This window comes from Scyliorhinus torazame, chromosome 4, assembly GCF_047496885.1.
Source record: "Scyliorhinus torazame isolate Kashiwa2021f chromosome 4, sScyTor2.1, whole genome shotgun sequence".
NCBI lineage: Eukaryota > Metazoa > Chordata > Chondrichthyes > Carcharhiniformes > Scyliorhinidae > Scyliorhinus > Scyliorhinus torazame.
In genome coordinates this window covers 24,805,951-24,829,602 of record NC_092710.1, presented here as the reverse complement: position 1 = coordinate 24,829,602, position 23,652 = coordinate 24,805,951, and the positions used below count along the sequence as shown (strand labels likewise).

At 51.9% G+C, this 23,652-nt stretch overlaps 1 protein-coding gene across 1 annotated transcript in view; it reads left to right on the top strand.

Moving 5' to 3' along the window:
- The window catches only part of LOC140411569 (high affinity immunoglobulin epsilon receptor subunit beta-like), a 171,189-nt gene that overhangs the window by 11,887 nt on the left and 135,650 nt on the right, over positions 1-23,652 (top strand). Inside the window, exons 4-5 of the mRNA XM_072500651.1 lie at positions 5,222-5,335; positions 17,451-17,507. Coding sequence (XP_072356752.1) covers positions 5,222-5,335; positions 17,451-17,507 — 171 coding nt within the window. The remainder of the gene's footprint in view (positions 1-5,221; positions 5,336-17,450; positions 17,508-23,652) is intronic.

Genomic DNA, 23,652 nt, shown 5'->3' with positions numbered 1-23,652 from the left:
GAAGTGGAGAATCCTGCCAACGGAGAATCCCGCAGAACATCTCTACATCCAGTCTGTCCATCCGTCAGAATCTTATACGTTTCAATCAGATCCCCTCTCACTCTTCTGAATTCCACTGTAAATGGCCCCAATTGACCCAATCTCTCCTCACATGACAATCCTGTCATCCCAGGAATCATTCTGGTGAACCTTTGGTGCACTCCCTCTGTGACAAGTATATCCTGATTTTGGTACAGAGACCAAAACTGCACTGGTCTCACCAAAGCCCTGTACAGTTGTAATAAGGGATCCTTGTTCAAGTACTCAAATCCTTTTGCAACGAAGGCCAACATACCATTTGCCTTCCTAACAGCTTGGTGCACCTGAATTCTGGATTTCAGTGAGTGGTGCAGTGTGGAACTCACTTCCTGACATGGTGGTGGAAGCAGAGATCCACATAGCAGGTCAGAAGTATTTAGATGTGCCCTTGCGATCCCAGGGCATACAAGGCTCCGGGCCAGGTGCTTGGAAATGGGGTTAGAATAGTTAGGTGGTTGTTTTTGATTGGCACAGACTCAATGAGTCAAAGGGTCGTTTCTGCACTGAATGACTCCATGACTCTAGTGGGCAAGCACAAGTAAGAGGGTGGCATGTGGGAGGTGACACTCGACTGAGGGGGGCGTGTGAGTGTAGGGCGCACTGTGCCAAGTGAGAACGCACAGGCGCGAGTAAGAGGGGGCGAACGTGTGATTAGGAGGGCGTGAGTGAGAAGGGGCATGTGCGAAGTGGGAGGGCACGCAAGTGGGGGTGGGAGAGTTTGCACGCGCGAGTGGGAGAGTGCGTGCGAGGCAGTTGCCGTGGGCGAATGAGGGATCACGTGCGAGTGAGAGGGTGTGTGGAATTGTCCCATATTTTCTCTCCAGAGTGTCAAGCTCTGCTGAAAACCGGCCTGTAGCTGTCCAGCTGCACAGTCAGGCTCTGACTGAAAACTGGCCTGTAGCTCTCCAGCTGCACAGTCAGGCTCTGAGTGAAAACTGGCCTGTAGCTCTCCAGCTGCACAGTCAGGCTCTGACTGAAAACCGGCCTGTAGCTCTCCAGCTGCACAGTCAGGCTCTGAGTGAAAACCGGCCTGTAGCTCTCCAGCTGCACAGCCAGGCTCTGACTGAAAACCGGCCTGTAGCTCTCCAGCTGCACAGTCAGGCTCTGAGTGAAAACCGGCCTGTAGCTCTCCAGCTGCACAGTCAGGCTCTGACTGAAAACCGGCCTGTAGCTCTCCAGCTGCACAGTCAGGCTCTGAGTGAAAACCGGCCTGTAGCTCTCCAGCTGCACAGCCAGGCTCTGACTGAAAACCGGCCTGTAGCTCTCCAGCTACACAGTCAGGCTCTGAGTGAAAACCGGCCTGTAGCTTTCCAGCTGCACAGTTAGGCTCTGAGTGAAAACCGGCCTGTAGCTCTCCAGCTGCACAGTCAGGCTCTGAGTGAAAACCGGCCTGTAGCTCTCTCCCTGCACAGTCAGGCTCTGACTGAAAACCGGCCTGTAGTTGTCCAGCTGCACAGTCAGGCTCTGAGTGAAAACCGGCCTGTAGCTCTCCAGCTGCACAGTCAGGCTCTGAGTGAAAACCGGCCTGTAGCTCTCCAGCTGCACAGTCAGGCTCTGACTGAAAACCACCCTGTAGCTCTCCAGCTGCACAGTCAGGCTTTGCTGAAAACCGGCCTGTAGCTGTCCAGCTGCACAGTCAGGCTCTGAGTGAAAACCGGCCTGTAGCTCTCCAGCTGCACAGTCAGGCTCTGAGTGAAAACCAGCCTGTAGCTCTCCAGCTGCACAGTCAGGCTCTGAGTGAAAACCAGCCTGTAGCTCTCCAGCTGCACAGTCAGGCTCTGAGTGAAAACCGGCCAGTAGCTCTCCAGCTGCACAGTCAGGCTCTGAGTGAAAACCGGCCAGTAGCTCTCCAGCTGCACAGTCAGGCTCTGCTGAAAACCGGCCTGTAGCTCTCCAGCTGCACAGTCAGGCTCTGAGTGAAAACCAGCCTGTAGCTCTCCAGCTGCACAGTCAGGCTCTGAGTGAAAACTGGCCTGTAGCTCTCCAGCTGCACAGTCAGGCTCTGCTGAAAACCAGCCTGTAGCTCTCCAGCTGCACAGTCAGGCTCTGACTGAAAACCGGTCTGTAGCTCTCCAGCTGCACAGTCAGGCTCTGACTGAAAACCGGCCTGTAGCTCTCCAGCTGCACAGTCAGGCTCTGACTGAAAACCGGCCTGTAGCTCTCCAGCTGCACAGTCAGGCTCTGACTGAAAACCGGCCTGTAGCTCTCCAGCTGCACAGTCAGGCTCTGAGTGAAAACCGGCCTGTAGCTCTCCAGCTGCACAGTCAGGCTCTGACTGAAAACCACCCTGTAGCTCTCCAGCTGCACAGTCAGGCTCTGAGTGAAAACCAGCTAGTAGCTCTGCAGCTGCACAGTCAGGCTCTGAGTGAAAACCAGCCTGTAGCTCTCCAGCTGCACAGTCAGGCTCTGAGTGAAAACCGGCCTGTAGCTCTCCAGCTGCACAGTCAGGCTCTGAGTGAAAACCGGCCTGTAGATCTCCAGCTGCACAGTCAGGCTCTGAGTGAAAACCGGCCAGTAGCTCTGCAGCTGCACAGTCAGGCTCTGACTGAAAACCACCCTGTAGCTCTCCAGCTGCACAGCCAGGCTCTGACTGAAAACCACCCTGTAGCTCTCCAGCTGCACAGTCAGGCTCTGAGTGAAAACCGGCCTGTAGCTGTCCAGCTGCACAGTCAGGCTCTGCTTAAAACCGGCCTGTAGCTGTCCAGCTGCACAGTCAGGCTCTGCTGAAAACCGGCCTGTAGCTGTCCAGCTGCACAGTCAGGCTCTGCTGAAAACCAGCCTGTAGCTCTCCAGCTGCACAGTCAGGCTCTGACTGAAAACCACCCTGTAGCTCTCCAGCTGCACAGTCAGGCTCTGACTGAAAACCGGCCTGTAGCTCTCCAGCTGCACAGTCAGGCTCTGACTGAAAACCGGCCTGTAGCTCTCCAGCTGCACAGTCAGGCTCTGAGTGAAAACCGGCCAGTAGCTCTGCAGCTGCACAGTCAGGCTCTGACTGAAAACCGGCCTGTAGCTCTCCAGCTGCACAGTCAGGCTCTGACTGAAAACCGGCCTGTAGCTCTCCAGCTGCACAGTCAGGCTCTGAGTGAAAACCGGCCAGTAGCTCTCCAGCTGCACAGTCAGGCTCTGACTGAAAACCACCCTGTAGCTCTCCAGCTGCACAGTCAGGCTCTGACTGAAAACCGGCCTGTAGCTCTCCAGCTGCATAGTCAGGCTCTGAGTGAAAACCGGCCTGTAGCTCTCCAGCTGCACAGTCAGGCTCTGACTGAAAACCGGCCTGTAGCTCTCCAGCTGCACAGTCAGGCTCTGAGTGAAAACCGGCCAGTAGCTCTCCAGCTGCACAGTCAGGCTCTGACTGAAAACCACCTTGTAGCTCTCCAGCTGCACAGTCAGGCTCTGACTGAAAACCGGCCTGTAGCTCTCCAGCTGCACAGTCAGGCTCTGACTGAAAACCACCCTGTAGCTCTCCAGCTGCACAGTCAGGCTCTGAGTGAAAACCGGCCAGTAGCTCTGCAGCTGCACAGTCAGGCTCTGAGTGAAAACCAGCCTGTAGCTCTCCAGCTGCACAGTCAGGCTCTGAGTGAAAACCGGCCAGTAGCTCTGCAGCTGCACAGTCAGGCTCTGACTGAAAACCACCCTGTAGCTCTGCAGCTGCACAGTCAGGCTCTGAGTGAAAACCAGCCTGTAGCTCTCCAGCTGCACAGTCAGGCTCTGAGTGAAAACCAGCCTGTAGCTCTCCAGCTGCACAGTCAGGCTCTGAGTGAAAACCGGCCAGTAGCTCTGCAGCTGCACAGTCAGGCTCTGACTGAAAACCACCCTGTAGCTCTCCAGCTGCACAGTCAGGCTCTGAGTGAAAACCGGCCAGTAGCTCTGCAGCTGCACAGTCAGGCTCTGAGTGAAAACCAGCCTGTAGCTCTGCAGCTGCACAGTCAGGCTCTGAGTGAAAACCGTCCTGTAGCTCTCCAGCTGCATAGTCAGGCTCTGACTGAAAACCGACCTGTAGCTCTCCAGCTGCACATTCAGGCTCTGAGTGAAAACCGGCCTGTAGCTCTCCAGCTGCACAGTCAGGCTCTGAGTGAAAATCGGCCTGTAGCTCTCCAGCTGCGCAGCCAAATATTTAGACCCGATTTTCAGGCACCCTGGGAATAAATTGGGTCAGTGTGATTTACGCCGTCAGTCTAATAGAGCTTCCACAGTGATCAGGGCCCCATCTTTGAAGGCGCCGTGAACAGCACAGGATGTGAACGCCCCCTCCCCCACACAATCGTCCCTTCTCCCCACCCCCTCCACCGCAGTCACGGCAGCACCTTTCCTCCTCGGCCCAGTCTCTCCCCTCTCACCCCCCAACTTCAAAACCACCGCAGTCATGTTGGAACTCTCCCCCTCAAAGGCACCAGCCCTTCCCAAAGTACAGAAGGAGAACTCCGCCCATGGGGCTACCTTCTCGGCCCACCCCTGGCAATGCCCCCAAGTTGGGACTACCAGATTGGTGCTGCCAGGTTGGCACTGCCAGGGGGCTGTGCCAGGGCACTGCCTGGGCATGTCCCTTCCACCAGGGGCTATACTCCCCTCTTGACTCCCCAGCAGGATCCCATCAACTGTTTCCCGTCTTCACAAACATAGAAACATTAAAAATAGGAGCAGGAGGAGGCCATTCCTTCGATCCCGCTGCGCAATTCGTTATGATGTGACTTTCAATATTCTCTGAGGGGGGATAATGTGGAGGGGAGGAGCTTTAAACAGAGGGCAAATGTATTAAAATGTATTTACATGAGATCCCCGCCCAGAAAGTTGTCACCAACGAGGGCAACGAGGGAAACATTTTATTGGAATTAATTTTAATGTTGGTCGAAGCCTTTTTGAAATTTTCTTATTGACTTCCTGGAGTGAAAAAAACTCCGGAAATGTGGCCTCTCGCACGGAAAGGTTGGTAAGATTGGATTCAACCCTTATAGTCACTCTGTCTCTTGCTCCTATTACTGTGATTATAACTTTCCCCCACCCCTTCGATCAGCCTGTTTTCCCAGAACGTCAGAAATATCACAGTGATATTACCAAAAGTAAAAGTATTACAATTCTACGATTTCTTGACAAATTGAGTTTCAGGGAAAAGGTTGTCAGTCAACTCATACGTCTCAAATTGCAGATCACCGAAATAATGATTGGAATAATTCAGGTGGTGTTTGGACTACCCTTGAATTTTGAAGAAAGCTACATCTTTGCTGTGTTACTCGGTGTCCCCTGGTGGACAGGAATTTTGGTAGGTTCCGTTTCATATGTATATATATATATTGATTAGTTGCTCTCCAGAACCACGGGAGGTTGATAAGAACAGTGAATAGGAGGCGAGGAGGCCACTTGGCCCCTCATGACCTACCGCACCTTTCAGTGTTATCACAGCTGATCCACCTCAGTTCCATCGCTCTTGGAGCCCAAATGATTTTCCATCCCAGTCTTGAATAGACTCCGTGACTGGGCGTCCACAGCTCCAGAGATTTGCAGCCTCTGAGTGAGGAATGTCCCATCATCTCAGTCCCAAATTGCTGAATCCTTATCCCAACATCCCTAGTTATGAACTCTTTACTCAAAGGAAACCATCCTCTAGGCATCTAAGCTGTCAAGCCCTTTTTAACGTATTTAGCCATTTCTATTTTACCCCTCACATTCTTCTAACCTCCCGAGTGTAAATGCCAATTCTGTTCAATCTGTCCTCAAAGGGCTTCCCACTTATGCAGGAATTTATTTTACGGGGTATAGAATTCAGATGTAGTGAATTTATGTTCTGAAGTGGTACAGGATCCTGGTTAAGGGCGGGATTCTCCGTTAGCCGACGCTGAAATCGGGAAATGCGATTGGGAGGAGAATAGCTTCTGATGGCAAAATCACGGCAGGCGCTGATTTGACACCAAATTGCGATTCTCCGTCACTTCGAAAACGGCATCAGTGCATTTTGCTCCACAAGTAGAGTAGGTACCATTTGCATATCATTCGCGGGCCGGACCCGGTATTCTCCGGGGCCTCTGCAATTTTCCGCCTCCATTGGGCTGAGTTCCCAACGGCGAGGTTCACTTGCACTTTTAAAAATCGTGAGACCGGCGTGGCGGCTGCTGAGGGAGAGAGAGAGGGTATGGAACGTGTCCAACATCGCCAGTTTTCTGACTGCCGCTGGCCGGGAGGTTTCTGCCAGGGCTGGGGGGAGCAGTGGGGGATGCCAAGAGGTGAGATCGGCGTGGACGGATACGGAGCACTATTGCCGCAGCCGGCAAGGCAGCCATGCAGCTGCGCACACCGCTAACAACCCACTTTGACCCTGGTGCCACGGGTCGTATAGGTCCCCCCAGGGAGGCTGTTGGCCCCAGATGACCCATCAGCTGCATGGGCGTGCTCCAGCACAACCAGTGCCATCTTTTTGGCTGGGATAAGTGTGTGTGGAATGTGTAACGTGTATGTGTATGTAATGTGTATGTGCAACTGCCGCTTGTCAGCCTCCCGAGTGTTGATCACGGACCCGACCAATCCCGCACCGATTTTCATTGGAACCAATTGTGTTCCACGCAGCACCGGTGCGAGCCCCTCAAACGGTAGCAGAATCGGTCCAGGTGCGACGCCGGTTTTTCTGTCGTAAAAGTTCACAGATTCTCCGTTGCCGTCAACACTTAGTCTCAGAAACGGAGAATCCCGCCCATCAGCTCTGAAGAAGAGTCATATTTCTGTGGGACAGAAAAGACTGAGGATCGACCTGACGGAAGGCAGGACATTCTGAATGGGTTTGGACAGCCTGCAAGTGGAGGGCTGTGCTGTCAGATGTGCTGCCTGTTTCCAGCATTTTGTGTCTTTGCCTCAGATTTCTGCATCCACAATATTTAGATTTTGTACAGTGTTGGAGAGACTGTTTCTCCTGATGGGAGAATATAAGACTAGACGGACATAAGTGCAGAATTTCTACAACTAAACCCTGTCTGTAAATAAGAAGAAATGTGTTTCTCCTGCGTTGTGAGAATGTGGACCTCGCTATCACAGAGAGTCGCCAAGTCCTTTGAGGCTTTCAGAAGGGAAATAGATGCGTACGTGAGAGAAGACGATATAAGGGAAACCCCATTGGCCGGCTGCTGGGATGGAGCATCACGCCCATTAACTCTGTTTCTTTCTCCACGGATGGTGTTTCTTTCTCCACGGATGGTGTTTCTTTCTCCACGGATGGTGTTTCTTTCTCCACGGATGGTGTTTCTTTCTCCACGGATGGTGTTTCTTTCTCCACGGATGGTGCCAGACCTGTTTGAGTTTATCCAGTGTGAAGAATTCAGCACGGGTTTGTAGAGTCAAATAGAAAGTAACTTTATTTACAACGATGAGTAGTTCACCACTGCTTCCTTCACTCGCCAGTAGCACACTGGCCAGCTCTATTTATACAGGTGCAACTGCTAATGATTCCCCCCCCCTCATTGGGAGAGCTCATACTCACCAAGAGTTATGGGATAACCAATAGTCCCCAGCCAATAGAATTCAGGCAGATTATAACATCCAGCATTTTCTGTTTTATCTTAGATTTCCAAATCCGCATCCTATCGCCTACTTGACGCATGAGCAAGTCTCAGCGGATGTTTGTGGCCTCTGCACTGGCATCCGCAGCTACCTCCCTAGTGGGTACCCTTTGACACCGAGGGGTCATCTCCCAGCCTCTGTTCTCCCTCTAAAGTCGGCTGGGATCTGTGAGCGCTGCAAGATGTAACTGCCATGGACACTCCCCGGGAAACGGGCACATACCTGCATGATGGGCATCATGTGGTCACAGAAGAGCTGGACATTGCAGGAATAGTATCCCTTGCGGGTCATTAAAGTGGGCAAATCCCATACCCTGACATCCCCTCTTGCCTGGTCCCATTGCAAGTTGGTGTACATGTGCACCATTGTGAATAGAGCACCTGTGACGTCCCTTGTGCACGCATGTGTGGCTGACTGGGAGATGCTGCACCCATGCTGCTCTGAAACAAGCCAGTGGGCTAGAGGTTCAGAGCGGTGGTATGTTTCAGGGCCAAAGTTGATAAATGACCTCCCAGTCCATGCAGTGCCAGCTCGTGTATAAACTGTCAAAGCTGTTACCCATTATCCCCCAGAACAAATGCAGTCTTCTCTGGAACTGCAGCTCTGACATCTGTAGGTAGGATGTTCGCCACCAGAAGACCCTTTGCCGGAAGTGTCTCCTACAAAGTTTCTCCATCTGTTATTTTGCTCCCAGAAGAGCATTGGGCACAGCCTCCCTGTCATCTGCAGGGCGCTAGTCCTGATGGCCTTGAGTGGCACATTTATATCACTGCTGCTGGTCAATCACAATCAATAGAATCGACAGCTCAACTGGCTCCATAATCCTCCAGAATCACAAACTTAAAGGTAGATAATGTCAAATTCAGTGATGAAGATTCCTGACGGGCATTAACCTTGAGCCCTGTACACTTCTGGGACATAAATGCATGTGCTTCTCCCTCAGTGAGCACCTCTCCACTGAGCCTCACTTCCTCCCCTTTAACATAATAGTCACTTTCCGACAGTTGTTCCTCCCAACTCCACATTGATGAAGTGCGTTGATCCTGAAGTGCCTCAGTTGTACCTCACCCCTGACCATTCAATCCACCACCGCCCCCCCCCCAAAAAAAAACCCAAACGTTAGATTAAAGGGCAATTGAGTGCATGCATTGGTCCGATATTTCAGCATTGCAGGGGGAACGCAATGATGCCCCACTTTGAACGGGGTGAGTGAAGGAAGATTTGCATTCTTTTTATTTTATTCGTTCATGGGACGTGGACAGCGCAAGCTGGGCCAGAATTTATGCCCAACCCTAATTGCCCTTGAGAGCAGTTGAGAATCAACAATGTTGCTGTGTATCTGGAGTCACATGCAGGCCAAACCAGGTAAAGACAGCAGATTTCCTGCCCGAAAGATCGCCAGCGATGGGTTTTTACGACAATCGACAATGGTTTCATCTCATTAGACTTTTAGTTCAAATTTCACCATGAAGGGGTTTGAACCATGGCGGGATTCTCTGAGCTGCCGTGCCGAAATAGTGCTCAGCGCGGGGGCGTCAGACCCGAGATCGCCACTCTAGCGATTCTCCAGTCCTTGAGAATCACTGCCAATCTGGCGCGCGCGGTCAACGCGGCGCCGATCGGTGGCCATTGAAAAAATCACCCCGCGGTGATTCTCCCAGTGCAGCTGGACGAGTTCTCATCGGCATGGCTCCCTCAGCGGGCACTCGGCATGGCGGCTGCGGACTTATTCACCGGGGAGACCTCCAGGAGGCCGCCGGTCCGCCAGCGCACATGATCTGGTGTGGGTTGGCTATGGCGCGCGGTGCGGGCGACACAGGCCGTCTCCGTGCGCATGCCCGGACTCCCGACCGGAAGTGCAGGGCCCCGTATCGGCAGCCGGAGCTGCAAGAGCACTCCGGGCCCCTGCTAGCCCCCTGCAAATCGCAGAATCATCGTGGACTTACTACAGAGTGATTCGCGTGCGTTCTTTTGCGGGTGTGGGGACATATCCCCAATATTAGAGAATCCCGCCCCTGGTCTCTAGTTGACTAGTCCAGTGACAATACCACCATGCCACCGCCTCCCTATATTTTAGTGTCCATATGTCTCTCGTGTAGACGTTCCTGTGAACATTGGAGTGCAATGCTTGGGGGCCAAAGCTTCCACTATATTGTACAAAAGCAATAAAACTAAATCAAATGAACTGAGGGACAAATTAAAGGGACAGTCCCTCAAAGGGAAACTGCCTTAAACAGAAAGCTAATTATAAATGAAACATTGAACTAAAATGTGATTGAAAGGGCCCATAAAGCACCCAGACCCTGCAGGAAGCACGGTGACCATGTACAGCACACCTCTCTCTCCTGGCCCCGAATGTAACCGCGGTAGAGGGATAGACACCCGGGACGGATGACCCCCCTCAGTCACCCATTGCTTCACCTGTTTATGGAAAGTTTAGCCAGTCCCAGGAGCAGGTTGACGAGGACGTCCTCCTTCCCTCCTCTCCACAGTGGGAGCCAGGCCAACGCTTTGAGTTATTCTGAATGCTGGCTGCCTTTTTCCAGACATTGAAGCCTGGACAACTGCAAGGACGAACGATGCTATGACCAGTTGGAGGGAGGGGACGAGGAGCTTGTTGCCTGCTGCCAGTTGCTAACGAGAGAGAGATGAAAGAGCTTGCCTGCCTGCAACTGCCACGCCTCAGACTTGTATTCGTTACTGTCTGTCTTTCTGCTTATCAGTTTGGAGTGGAGCGAGGAGTAGGTTTGGTTGACCTACTACCAGGCTGAAGGACAAGGATAACGGAGTTGCTTTTGCCCTTTTGGACTGGATGGTGTGCGGAGACCGTATGCTGTAACTGTACAAGCACAGGGCAACTTCTGATGTTGGCTTTGTTTTACTGTTGGGGGATTGTATGGTTCTTATTGTACTTTAGTTGTGTATTGTTTTTTAATATCCCTAAGAGCTGGGTGCTCGCCAGTTGTGGCCCTCCTGCTTCTGCGCAGTGGGGGTTGAGGGGCCCCTCCCGGTGCTAGTGAGGGGGATGGGTATTCTCTTTCTCCTCAGCCGTGCACTGCCTGTCCTTTTCCGGTGGATTTTACTGCTTGCGGGTGCCTTTCCACCGACGTGGGGCTCTTCCTGGAGCCGTGGGGTGAGAAGGAAGGCAGTAAATTCTATGATCTGTAAATTCTATGATCTTCTAAGACCTAGCCAGTTCTGTATCCATCTTGCCAGCTCACCTCTGATCCCGTGCGACTACACCTTGCGTACCAGGCTGCCATTAGAAACCTTGTCAAAAGCTTTCCTGAAGTCCATTTAGACAACATCCACTGCCTTACCCTCATCAATCATCTTCGCCACTTCCTCGAAAAGCTCGATCAAGTTAATGAGACACAACCTCCCTTTCACAAAACCATGTTGCATCTCGCTAATACGTCCATTTACTTCCAAATGAGACTAATTCCTACCTTAAAGAATCCTCTTCAACAATTCCCCTAACACTGACGTAAGGCTCACCGGCCTGTAATTACCTGGATTAACCTTACTTTGTAACTTTTACATCTTCAGACAGGGGTCCTGCCCTGCTGCAGCTGACGCTGCAAGCGAGTGAGCTGATTTGTAAGTAGTGGGTAAGGTCGATAAATCTTTGCAACTTTCATTGAATCTAGTTTGAAAATATATTTTGTGGTTTATAATCTGCAAGGGCTACAATTGGTATTAATGAGGACAAGCAAAGAAGGGCCCGAGAGAATTGGATATCATCTAATATTAAGAATCTTCCAAAGCTTTAATGTAGAAGGGTAAGTCATGGCTGGAGAGCTCAAAGCCATGGTTTGCTCCCCTTGCAGCATGTGGGAAGCCAGGAACATTTGCAGTGCTCGGGGTCAACGTTTGTACAGGAAGTGTCTCCAGCTCCAGCTCCTGGAAGCCCGTGTTTCAGAGCTGGAGAGGCAGCTGGGGACACTGTGGAGCATCTGTGAGGTTGAGAGTGCCCTGGATAGCATGTACAGAGAGGTGGTCACACCACAGGCTCAGACTCCACAGGCAGGAAGGGAATGGATGACCACCAGGTAGAGGGTGAGAGTTAGGCAGTCTGTGCAGGAATTCCTTGTGGCCATTCCCCTACAAAGCAGATATACCACTTTTGGGGGTTATTGAGGGGAATGACCTCTCGGGGGTGGGGGGGGTGGGTAAGCAGCAGCAGACAAATTCATTGCACCAGGGTGGGTTCTGTTGCAGAGGGGAGGAGTAAAACGTGTGGGAATGCAATAGTTACAACAGATTCAATTGTAAGGGTGTTTCTGTGGCCACAAATGAGACTCCGGGATTGTATGTTGCCATCCTAGGTCGAAGAGCGGCTACAGGACATTCTGGAGGGGGAGGGTGAACAGCCAGTTGTCATGGTGCACATTGGACCAACGACATAGGTAAAAAGAAAAGGACGAGGTCCTGAAAGTAGAATGTAGCGAGTTAGGAAGAAAGTTGAGAATTCGGACCTCCAAGATAGTGATCTCAGGATTCGTGTGGCACCAGTACCACGTCCTAGTCAGAGTAGAAATAGTCGGATATGTCGGATGACTGCGTGACTAAGGAGATGGTGTGAGGGAGTATTTCAGATTCCTGGGGAATTGGCACCGGTTCTGTTGGAGGTGGGACTTATACAAACTGGTCGGATTACAGCTGGGCAGTACCGGGACTGATGTCCTTGATTGGGCACTTGCTATAGAGCGGTTGGGGTGGATTTAAACTAATATGGCAGGGAGATGAGAATGCATGTAAGGATTCTGAGCAGGGGGAACATAGAACTATGGAACCACTGTGCCGCCCGAAATGAGACGCACTTTCCACGGGACTACATTGCCTCACTTTGAAGACGGGAACTAAAGCTTTGGAAGGAAGGGGCACAGAGCGGAGCACAGAGGAGCTGAGGTGGATGGCAGGAAGGGAAACTACATATCGGGCGAAGGTTAGACACATAGCGGACCCCAAGAGAGGGGTGACCACACTAGCGGGAAAGCTAGCACCAGGATTAGGAGGCAACGGGGAGAGGATGGGGGTCACCAATGAGAGGACAGTCAGGGGAGTAAATGGGGGCAGGGGAGTAAGGGGCGGAACAGTTAAGGGCGGGGGGGGTGCAGACGACAAGGGGGAAGAATCATAAGGGAAACAAGGATAGTAAGGGCATTAAGCTGGAATAAGCACGCCACATGTGGCGACTTGGAGCACAAAGGCATCGCAAGCAGCCACTTTGGAGGGTCCCCAAACAAAGGGAAACCCTAGAATGCAGGGGGTCACCCACATGCCATACACATAGTTGGCGGCCATGCTGGGTGGCACCTGGGTAAAGGGAAACCCCGGAGAGCATGGGCCCGGTCTCATGGTGAGTACGGTGACTGGATATTTTGGACGGCCCCCTAACACAGGAAAACCCCAAAATGCAAGGGCGCATCCACCAGCTAAGTATAGTTGATCCTGCAGGAAGCCGGGGGGGCGGGGGGGGGGGGGGACAATACCTTCCATCAGGATAGTCCCCTGGAACGTCAGGGGACTTAACGGCCCAGTGAAAAGATGCAGCGCCTTCGCCCACCTGAAAAGTATGAAAGCCGACATAGTCTTCGCACAAGAGACGCACCTGAGAGAGAAGGACCGACTGTGCGTAAGGAAGGGCTGGGTGGGATAGATGTACTCTTCCTGCTAGGGGATGAGAGCCAGGGGGATTAGCCATACTGTTAAATAAGAGGATGATATTTTCTGCAATGAGGACCGTTATGGACCCAGGGGGATGGTATGTCACGTTCAGCGGTGTCCTGGACGGGCAGCAGTGGTTCTAGTGAATGTGTACGTGCCCAACTGGGACGACACGTAGTTTACAAAGAAGATCATGGTGGAAATCCCTGACGTCGACACACACCAACTTATCATGGGGGGGAGGGGGCGGTGCTTTAACTGTACAGGACCTACGTACAGGTGGGTCGAACCTCAAACCAGGGAGGACCTTTAATATGGCGCAAGAACTCTGCATAGATGGGGCGGTGGACCCATGGTGGTTACCAACCCGGGGGAGAAGGAGTTCTTGTTCTCCCAGGTACACACTTGTACGCCCGAATTGACCTTTGTAGTGGGGAAATCGGTGCTTCCAGGCATAACAAAAGCAGAATAATCTGCGATCGTGATCTCCAACCCCACTTCACATTACATGGATGTGAGGTTGGAGACGGGCTGTGACCAATGCTCCCCATGTGGCCGATAAGACTTGCTGTGAGAAAATATCACAGACCATAGACGAGTATATTACTAACAACCAGAATGGGGAGGTCTCACCCTCCCACACTCTGGGAGGCACTGACGGCTGTGATCAGGGGTGAAATTATTGCTGACAAAACATGAGGAGATAGGGAATGGAGGGTGGCCAGGCAACAGCTAGTCGACTTCCTACTGGAGGTAGACCGCCGATACTCCGAGACCTCGACCGTAGGGCTCTTGGTGGAGAGGAAGAAGCTAAAAATGGATTGTTTGCTCTCCAAGAGGAAAGCAGTGGACCAACTCCACCAAGGCACGGGGATCCTGTACGAGCACGAAGACAAACCCAGCCACCTGCTGGCTCATCAGCAGAGAAAGTAGGCAGCCACGAGAGAAATAGCCTACATTAGAGTCAGCAGAGGCAAAGTAGTGGCAGAGCCGGAAAAGGTCAACGAGGCATTTGAGATCTCCTCCCGGGGGCTGTACACCTCCAAGCCCCAGGTGGACTTGGGAATTAAACAATTCCTTGATAGACTGGACATAGCAGTGGAGGATAGGAAACGGGGGTTAGAAGCACCACTAGAATGGGGAGAAGTCATGGAGAGCATCAACTCCATGCAGGCCGGGAAGGTGTGGGACCAGACATATTCCCGAAGGACATCTACAAAAGCTTCACGGCGCCACTGGCCCTGCACTTGTGGGAGATGTTCACTGACTCGCTGGCGAAGAGCACTCTGCCTCCTATGTTAGCACAAGCCTCAATCTCTCTGATACCGAAAAAGGACATAGATCCAACAGAATGCAGCACCTACAGATCCATCTCGCTGCTAAACTTGGACGCAAAAATACTGGCCAAAATCCGAGCCAAGAGGCTGGAGGACTGCGTACAGAGGTAGTGGCAGAGGACCAGACGGGCTTTGTCATGGGTAGACATCTAACATCGAACATCAGGCACCTGCTGAATGTGATAATAACCCCAGAGGTGATCATCTCCCTGGATGCAGGAAAGGCCTCCGACAGAGTCGAATGGAAGTATCATAGCAGTGGAAGCACTAGAGCGGTTCGGGCTTGGAACGGGGTTCACCGCCTGGGTAAAACATGTGTTCTTCACACCCATGGTGAGTGTACGGACGAGCACCACCAGCTCTAAGTACTTCCAACTCCACAGAGGCACAAGGAAGGGATTCCCGCTGCTGTTCGTACCAGTGATTGAACCACTAGCTATCATGCTCAATGTAGCAAAGAATTGGAAGTGAATCCGGAGATGAGACAGAGAGCACAAAGTCTTGCTCTATTCGGATGACCTGCTCCAATATGTCGCAGACCCCCCAAAGCAGCATGGAGGGAATCATGGCGCTCCTGAAAGAGTTTGGAACCTTCTTGGGCTACACACTCAACCTGAGCAAAAGTGAGATCTTCCCAGTGAACCCGCAAAGGGAGGGACAGAGCTGGAGGGACTGCCATTTAAACAGGCACGTCATAATTTCCACTACTTGGAGATCCATGAATAGACAGGGATCCACAAGTGGATCCTGACCAGCCTGGTGGAGGAAGTTAAAAAGGATCTGCAGAGGTGGGACACAGTCCCACTCTCGCTGATGGGGAGGGTGCAGACGATAGAGATGAACGTACTGCCCAGATTCTTCTTCCTGTTCAGATCCATACCGATCTACATCCCCATGGCCTTTTTCAACTCAGTGGAAAAATTTATCATGATGTTTGTGTGTGTGTGTGTGTGGTTTTGGGGGGGGGGGGTGTAGGAGAACCCTAGGATCTCCCAAAAAGTCCTTGAAAGACTGGAGGTAGAACGAGAAGCATGGGGGGACCTAGCCCTCCCAAACTGCAATTTTATCACTGGGCAGTAGCAGAAAGAATAACGGGATGGATAAAGGAACCAGAGGCTGAGTGGGTAAGAATGGAGGAGGGCTCCTGCATGGGGCCACCCCTCCCCCCGGGCCATCACCTCCCTCCACACGACCCTTACCTCCACACCACCCTCAACCCCTCAGTGGTCTAATCATGCGCCTTGTCTTGTGTCTTGCAGGACCTGCTGGGGATGGGGCCCCCAGACAGTGCCGCAGATAGAGCCTACCGTGAGCCGAGCAGTGTCGGGGTAAGCAGCCTTCTGCCCAAGACTCAGGAGACCCCGGAGCCCAGGTCGGAGGATGGCAAAGATTGTTCGTCACAGCTGTCTCCAACACCCTCCACCATCTCACAGATACTCACCTCGGTTGGGCACTTTAGTGAAGAGGCTTCTGGGCCACCACCTGGTGCGCATCACACAACGCATCGGGCACAGCAGGTGGAGGGAGCGGACGGTCAGAGGGTGGGCCGGCCCAAGGAATTGCTGCCACCCAGACAGGTATCGGGCTTCTGGAACGGACAGTCCCGTCGAATGTGGAGGTGCAGTCACAGAGCCAGGGACTACATGAAGGGTTGTTGGTACAGCGGCAGGAGGTGGTGCCGACAATGTATGCCACCCAGGCCAACACTGCATGGGTGGAGTCTGCGGTGGAGGCATTGGGGCCGACAGTTGTGGCTATGGATCAGCGTGTCCAATGCCTGCGGTACTCTTTGCAGATGCTGGCGGAGGCACAGGACAGGGTTTCCATAGTCACACGCAACCATGTCCCAGAGCCACCTGGCTCCTAAACGTGACCCAGTCACAGCAGGCCATGGCTGGGAAAGTCAGCAGCATTGCCCAGGCACTGGCTGACATGGCGCAGACACAGAGGGAGATGATGCAGTCGCTGGCTGACGTGACACAAACCCAGACAAAGGTGGTGGCACAGTCAATGAGTGATGTGGTGCAGTTACCACTGTTTAAACCTGCCTCAGTGCTCTGTCCGATGGGTGTGAGGGCTGGGAGGTGACGAATGGACAAATGTTGAGGGGGGAATGGGCGGACCCAGTGGGTGGCCTGGGCTTCCCAACACCGCGGGAGCGGAGAATCACGGGAGTGGCGTCGCGCCGGATTTCAGCGTCAAAGCCTATTCTCCGCGCCGGCGCCAAAATCAAGGGTCGGAGAATCCTACCCACTGTTCTGGGGGCTAAATGGATCAAGGGATATGGGGTGAAGGCGTGATCAGGGTATTGAGCTTGATGAATAGCAGTGATCATAATGAATGGTGGAGCAGGCTCGAAGGGCCGAATGGCCTCCTGCTTCTATTTTCTACATTTCTGTGTTGTAAGTGGTGCTGGCGTGATGTCACACCGGCGCCCACTGAATATTCAGTGAAGACGAAGTCCCTGAGTGAGTGCTCGCTAATGACATATTAATGGAGACAAATTATATCCCCGGGCTCCGGCGGCATTTTTCCTGTTACTCTGCCAACGAGAAGGCATGAAAATTGGACATCGCCATGTCCCTGGCGAGATTCGTGTTTTCTGATTCTTTCCAGATTTTGCACATGCTGTTGATCCCACCCACGGCTAACAGGGGCTCAAAATCACCCCCTTTATGTCTTGTTACCATAATGTCTCTGTAAATTGCAACCATCGTATGTATGTTTAAACAAGTACAGGATTTTACAATTGTGCATTTTAATATGTCGTTTACTAATGCTATCATCCCAGACGTATCTCTCATGCAGTGTTTTTTTTCCCCCTAGTATATCATATCAGGATCACTGGTGGTTGACATTATAAATACATCGAATATCCACCTCGTAAGTAATACTGATTTTTATTCTTGGCAGTGCCTGGTGTATCGTCCCAATCAGGGGTGTCTGGAGAAGTCAGTGGTCAGTCCCTTCATTGAATCTCTTGGGTAGGAAGTTATGACACAAACTGTGTGTGTGTGAGTAATCTCCGGATTACTCTTGGCACCACGTGCACATGAGTGTAGACATGTTGGCATAAATCCGACCTGGTAAGATTGCAGGAGGGGGAAGGGGGAAGCTGCAGATTCCTGGGACATTGGCACCAGCTCGAGAGCAGATGAGACCAAGACAGGCCGGGAGAAATATCCTTATCGGGCGATTTGGAGAGGAGTTTAAATGATCTGGGAGAAGTGTGGGAACTAAGAGCTAAAACTGAAGAGGAACACCAAGAGGAACAGAATACTGGGAATGATAGATATCACTGGAGTATGAATTAGCAGGTTGTTAGGTGGTTTGAGCAGAGGCAGAAAAGTAATACAATCCAAATGAGGGTTACTGTGCATGTTTGTGGAAGTGCAGAATACCGAATTGAGACTGGTGCAGATATCCATGTGGAAATGTGGGGCTGGATTCTCCGGACGGGGAAATCGCATTCGACGATTGGCCGGAGAATCCCCATTTACAACCAAATCGGGTGCGGCTCCGCTTTCACGATGCTCCGCCCGCTCCAAAGCAGCGTTCTCGAAGGCCTTAGGACATTGCCTGAGCCCCGCCCCCTGATGCTGCACCCCCAACCGGCCGAGTTCCCGACGGCATGGATCTCTCGTGCAATTGTTTTTCGGGAACTTGGCGTGGCGGCTGCGGACTCCGTCCAGCGCCGCCACAGTCAGGGGAGGTCCGATCAGTGCGCAGGGAGGACTTTGCCTGGGGCCGGGGTGCACTGTGGGAATGGCGGGGCATGTGAGCCAGCCAAAGGGGGGGGCACTGTTTTGCAGGCCGGATCCGCGGGCGGTTGGTGCCAAATTGCACAGTGCGGCTGCCGCCGTGCGCATGTGCGGCCACGGACCCGGCAATTCTCCAGGCCTTATTGACAGCTAGAGCCGGGTGCTCTACACTGCCGGCATGCTAGCTCCCCCCCCCGGAGGATCAGTGGCCGTTTTACCCCATTTTTTCTGTCGTAAAACGCCACCAGTACCACACCGGCGTGGGGACACAGCTTCAATAATAGGAGAATCCAGCCTGTGATATTCAGTCTGATACAGAGGCCTGCCTCAGAGAAGGGATGGACTGGTTATATATTCCTGGTATCGAGGAAAGGTAGGAATGGAAGACGAGGTGGAAGGGTGACAGTATCGATAAAGGAGAACATTGCATGCTGGAGAGCGAAGATGTCCCAGAGGGGTCAAGGCCAAAACCGATTTGACTAGAGCCATTTAACAAGAAAGGTGCTAATTGGATTATTTGGTGTAAATCGATATCTGGGATAGGCCGGAGACTCAATCAGATCAGCCATGGTCTCACTGAATGGAGAAACATTTAAGAAGTCAATGGGCTGTGTGACATAGTCATAGAATTTTACATCACAAAGAGATTTCCATTGCTCCATTGTGACTGCACCGACCATTAGGCACCGATCTATTCCCATGTCCTAACACTCGCTCCATCGATATTCTGTCTGCCAAAAGGAAGGAGTCCACACCGAGTTGCAAGGTAAAATAAGAGGTTTACTTCAAAGAACAGCAGTGAGTCCAAGCAAGTACCACTGAACCGAGTGATGCCGGCAGGTTCCCGGCTGGCCGGTTTTGTACCGGAAGCCCTGGTTAGCTCCACCACTTCAGTGGGGGAGCGCAAATTCCCTCGGGGTTCTAGGAAGACCTGGGGCGAAATTCTCCGACCCCCCGCCGGGTCGGAGAATCGCCGGGGGCTGGCGTGAATCCCGCCCCCGCCGGTTGCCGAAGTCTCCGGCACCGGGTATTCGGCGGGGGTGGGAATCGCGCCGGTTGGCGGGCCCCCCCGCTCGATTCTCCGGCCCGGATGGGCCGAAGTCCCGCCGGTAAAATGCCTGTCCCGCCGGCGTAAATTAAATCACCTACCTTACCGGCGGGACAAGGCGGCGCGGGCGGGCTCCGGGGTCCTGGAGGGGTCGCGGGGCGATCTGGCTCCGGGGGGTGCCCCCACGGTGGCCTGGCCCGCGATTGGGGCCCACCGATCCGCGGGCGGGCCTGTGCCGTGGGGGCACTCTTTCCCTCCGCCACGGTCTCCACCATGGCGGAGGCGGAAGAGACTCCCTCCACTGCGCATGCGCGGGAATGCTGTCAGCGGCCACTGACGCTCCCGCACATGCGCCGCCTGGAGATGTCATTTCCGCGCCAGCTGGCGGGGCACCAAAGGCCTTTTCCGCCAGCTGGCGGGGAGGAAATTCGTCCGGCGCCGGCCTAGCCCCTTAATGTTGGGGCTCGGCCCCCAAAGATGCGGAGCATTCCGCACCTTTGGAGCGGCGCGATGCCCGTCTGATTTGCGCCGTTTTGGGCGCCAGTCGGCGGACATCGCGCCATTTCCGGAGAATTTCGCCCCAGATCCCATACGCCATGGCCTCGGACGGTTATGATAATAGCCCTGCATGCTTTGACATTTCAAGTGCTCAGCTAAAGACTTCTGAAATGTTGTGACACTTTCAGGCCGTGAGTTCTAATTCCCACCACCCTCTGGGTGAAAAAGATTTTCCTCAAATCTCCTCAAAATCTCCTGCCCATTATCTTAAATCAATGATCCTTGCTTATTGAGTATGCTACTAAGGGGAAAGGTGTTTTCTATCTAACCTAGCCATGTCCCTCATATTTTAGTACACCTCAATCAGGTCCCCCATCAACAATCCCAACCTCTCTTCATAGATTTCTTACAGTGGAGAAGGAGGTTATTTGACTCATCGAGTCCGCACCGACCGTCTGAAAGACCACCCTAACAATGCATACTCCCCCGACCTATTCCTGTAAGCCACATAACCTGCACATCCCTGGACACTAAGGGGCAATTTGCCATGGCCAATCCACCTAAATTGCACATGTTTGCACTGTGGGAGGAAACCAGAGCACCCAGAGGAAACGCACATAGATACTGGGAGAGTAGGATGACACTGTAGCACAGTGGTTAGCACTGTTGCCTCACAGCGCTATGGTCCCAGGTTCGATTCTCGACTTGGGTCACTGTCTGTGCGGAGTCTGCTTGTTCTGCCCGTGTCTGCGTGGGTTTCCTCCGGGTGCTCCGGTTTCCTCCCGCAAGTCGCGAAAGACGTGCTGTTAGGTGAATTGGACATTCTGGATTCTCCCTCCGTGTACCCGAACAGGCGCCAAAATGCGGCGACTGGGGGATTTTCACAGTAACTTCATTGCAGTGTTAATGTAAGCCTACTTGTGACAATAATAAAGATTATTATTATTAAATTGTCAACTCCACACTGTCTCCCAAGGCCAGAATTGAAAGTGGGTCCCTGAGGTAGCAGTGTTAAACATTGTGCCAACATGACGTTTCGCTGAAATGCTCCAGCCCAGGTGTTGGGAAAACAAAGGTAGTTTTTAGGGATTTATATCTGTATTGGTGAACATTATAAATAAGGCACAGTTTTAAGTGGGTTTAATTTAATGTTTCTGTGCCTGGAAAGGTGAAAAGAAAGTTAGATTCATGCTGGATAAAGGTGTGTTTCTATTGCGCTTAGAGAGTGCTACAGCTTGAAGTTGCTTAGCAACTGGGGCCTTGCAAGGTAGAGAAACTCTTCAGTTTTAGAGCAGTTAATTTGTGGGCACTTGAATATTCGTCATAGTCAGAGAGGTCTACAGTACAGAAATGGTCCCTTTGCCCAGTGTGACTGCGCCTGTCAAAAATAACCACTTAATTATTCTAATCGTATTTTCCAGCACTTAACCATAGCCTTGTATGCCTTGTATGTTATGAGGATCTCTGCCCCTACCACCCTTTCAGGCAGTGAGTTCCAGACTCCCACCATCCTCTGGGTGAAAACGTTTAAACTTCCTGCCCCTTTCCTTAAATCAATTTCCTCTGGTCATTGATTCCTCTGCGAAAGGGAAAAGGTTCTCCCTGTCTACTCTATCAATGCCCCTCATAATTTCATACTTCTCAAGCATGTCCCCACTCAGTCACATCTGCTCCAAGGAAAACAAACCAAGTCTATCCAATCTCTCTTCACAACTAACACTCTCCAGCCCATTCAACATCCTGGTAAATCTCCTCTGCATCATTTCCAGTGCTGTCACATCCCTCCTATAATGTGGATTCCAGAACTACACACAACGCTCTAGCTGTGGTCTAACCAACATTTTATGCAGTTTCAGCATAACCTCCGTCCTCTTAAATGCTCTGCTTCGGCTAATAAAGGAAAGTATACCATATGCCTTTTGAACCATAGACTGGTTGGGCCAACCATAGTTGGGCCAACCATAGTTGAGCACAGACAGAGTGGAGAGTCAGAGGCTTTTTCCCAGGGTAGAGGGGTCAATTACTAGGGGGCATAGGTTTAAGGTGCGAGGGGCAAGGTTTAGAGGAGACAAAGCCTGCGTGGAATATAAGGAAAGTAGGAAGGAACTTAAGCAAGGAGTCAGGAGGGCTAGAAGGGGTCACGAAAAGTCATTGGCAAATAGGGTTAAGGATCCCAAGGCTTTTTACACGTACATAAAAAGCAAGAGGGTAGCCAGGGAAAGGGTTGGCCCACTGAAGGATAGGCAAGGGAATCTATGTGTGGAGCCAGAGGAAATGGGCGAGGTACTAAATGAATACTTTGCATCAGTATTCACCAAAGAGAAGAAATTGGTAGATGTTGAGTCTGGAGAAGGGTGTGCAGATAGCCTGGGTCACATTGAGATCCAAAAAGACGAGGTGTTGGGTGTCTTAAAAAATATTAAGGTAGATAAGTCCCCAGGGCCTGATGGGATCTACCCCAGAATACTGAAGGAGGCTGGAGGGGAAATTGCTGAGGCCTTGACAGAAATCTTTGGACCCTCGCTGTCTTCAGGGGATGTCCCGGAGGACTGGAGAATAGCCAATGTTGTTCCTCTGTTTAAGAAGGGTAGCAAGGATAATCCCGGGAACTACAGGCTGGTGAGCCTTACTTCAGTGGTAGGGAAATTACTGGAGAGAATTCTTCGAGACAGGATCTACTCCCATTTGGAAGCAAATAGACGTATTAGTGAGAGGCAGCACGGTTTTGTGAAGGGGAGGTCGTGTCTCACTAACTTGATAGAGTTTTTCGAGGAGGTCACTAAGATGATTGATGCAGGTAGGGCAGTGGATGTTGTCTATATGGACTTCAGTAAGGCCTTTGACAAGGTCCCTCATGGTAGACTAGTACAAAAGGTGAAGTCACACGGGATCAGGGGTGAGCTGGCAAGGTGGATACAGAACTGGCTAGGCCATAGAAGGCAGAGAGTAGCAATGGAAGGATGCTTTTCTCATTGGAGGACTGTGACTAGTGGTGTTCCACAGGGATCAGTGCTGGGACCTATGTAACTGGTCTGATTAGTAAGTTTGCAGACGACACAAAGGTTGGTGGAATTGCGGATAGCGATGAGGACTGTCGGAGGATACAGCAGGATTTAGATTGTTTGGAGACTTGGGCGGAGAGATGGCAGATGGAGTTTAATCCGGACAAATGTGAGGTAATGCATTTTGGAAGGTCTAATGCAGGTAGGGAATATACAGTGAATGGTATAACCCTCAAGAGTATTGAAAGTCAAAGAGATCTAGGAGTACAGGTCCACAGGTCATTGAAAGGGGCAACACAGGTGGAGAAGGTAGTCAGGGCATACGGCATGCTTGCCTTCATTGGCCGGGGCATTGAGCATAAGAATTGGCAAGTCATGTTGCAGCTGTATAGAACCTTAGTTAGGCCCCACTTGGAGCATAGTGTTCAATTCTGGTCGCCACAGTACCAGAAGGATGTGGAGGCTTTAGAGAGGGTGCAGAAGAGATTTACCAGAATGTTGCCTGGTATGGAGGGCATTAGCTATGAGGAGCGGTTGAATAAACTCGGTTTATTCTCAATGGAACGAAGGAGGTTGAGGGGAGACCTGATAGAGATATACAAAATTATGAGGGGCATAGACAGAGTGGATAGTCAGAGGCTTTTCCCCAGGGTAGAGGGGTCAATTACTAGGGGGCATAGATTTAAGGTGAGAGGGGCAAGGTTTAGAGTAGATGTACG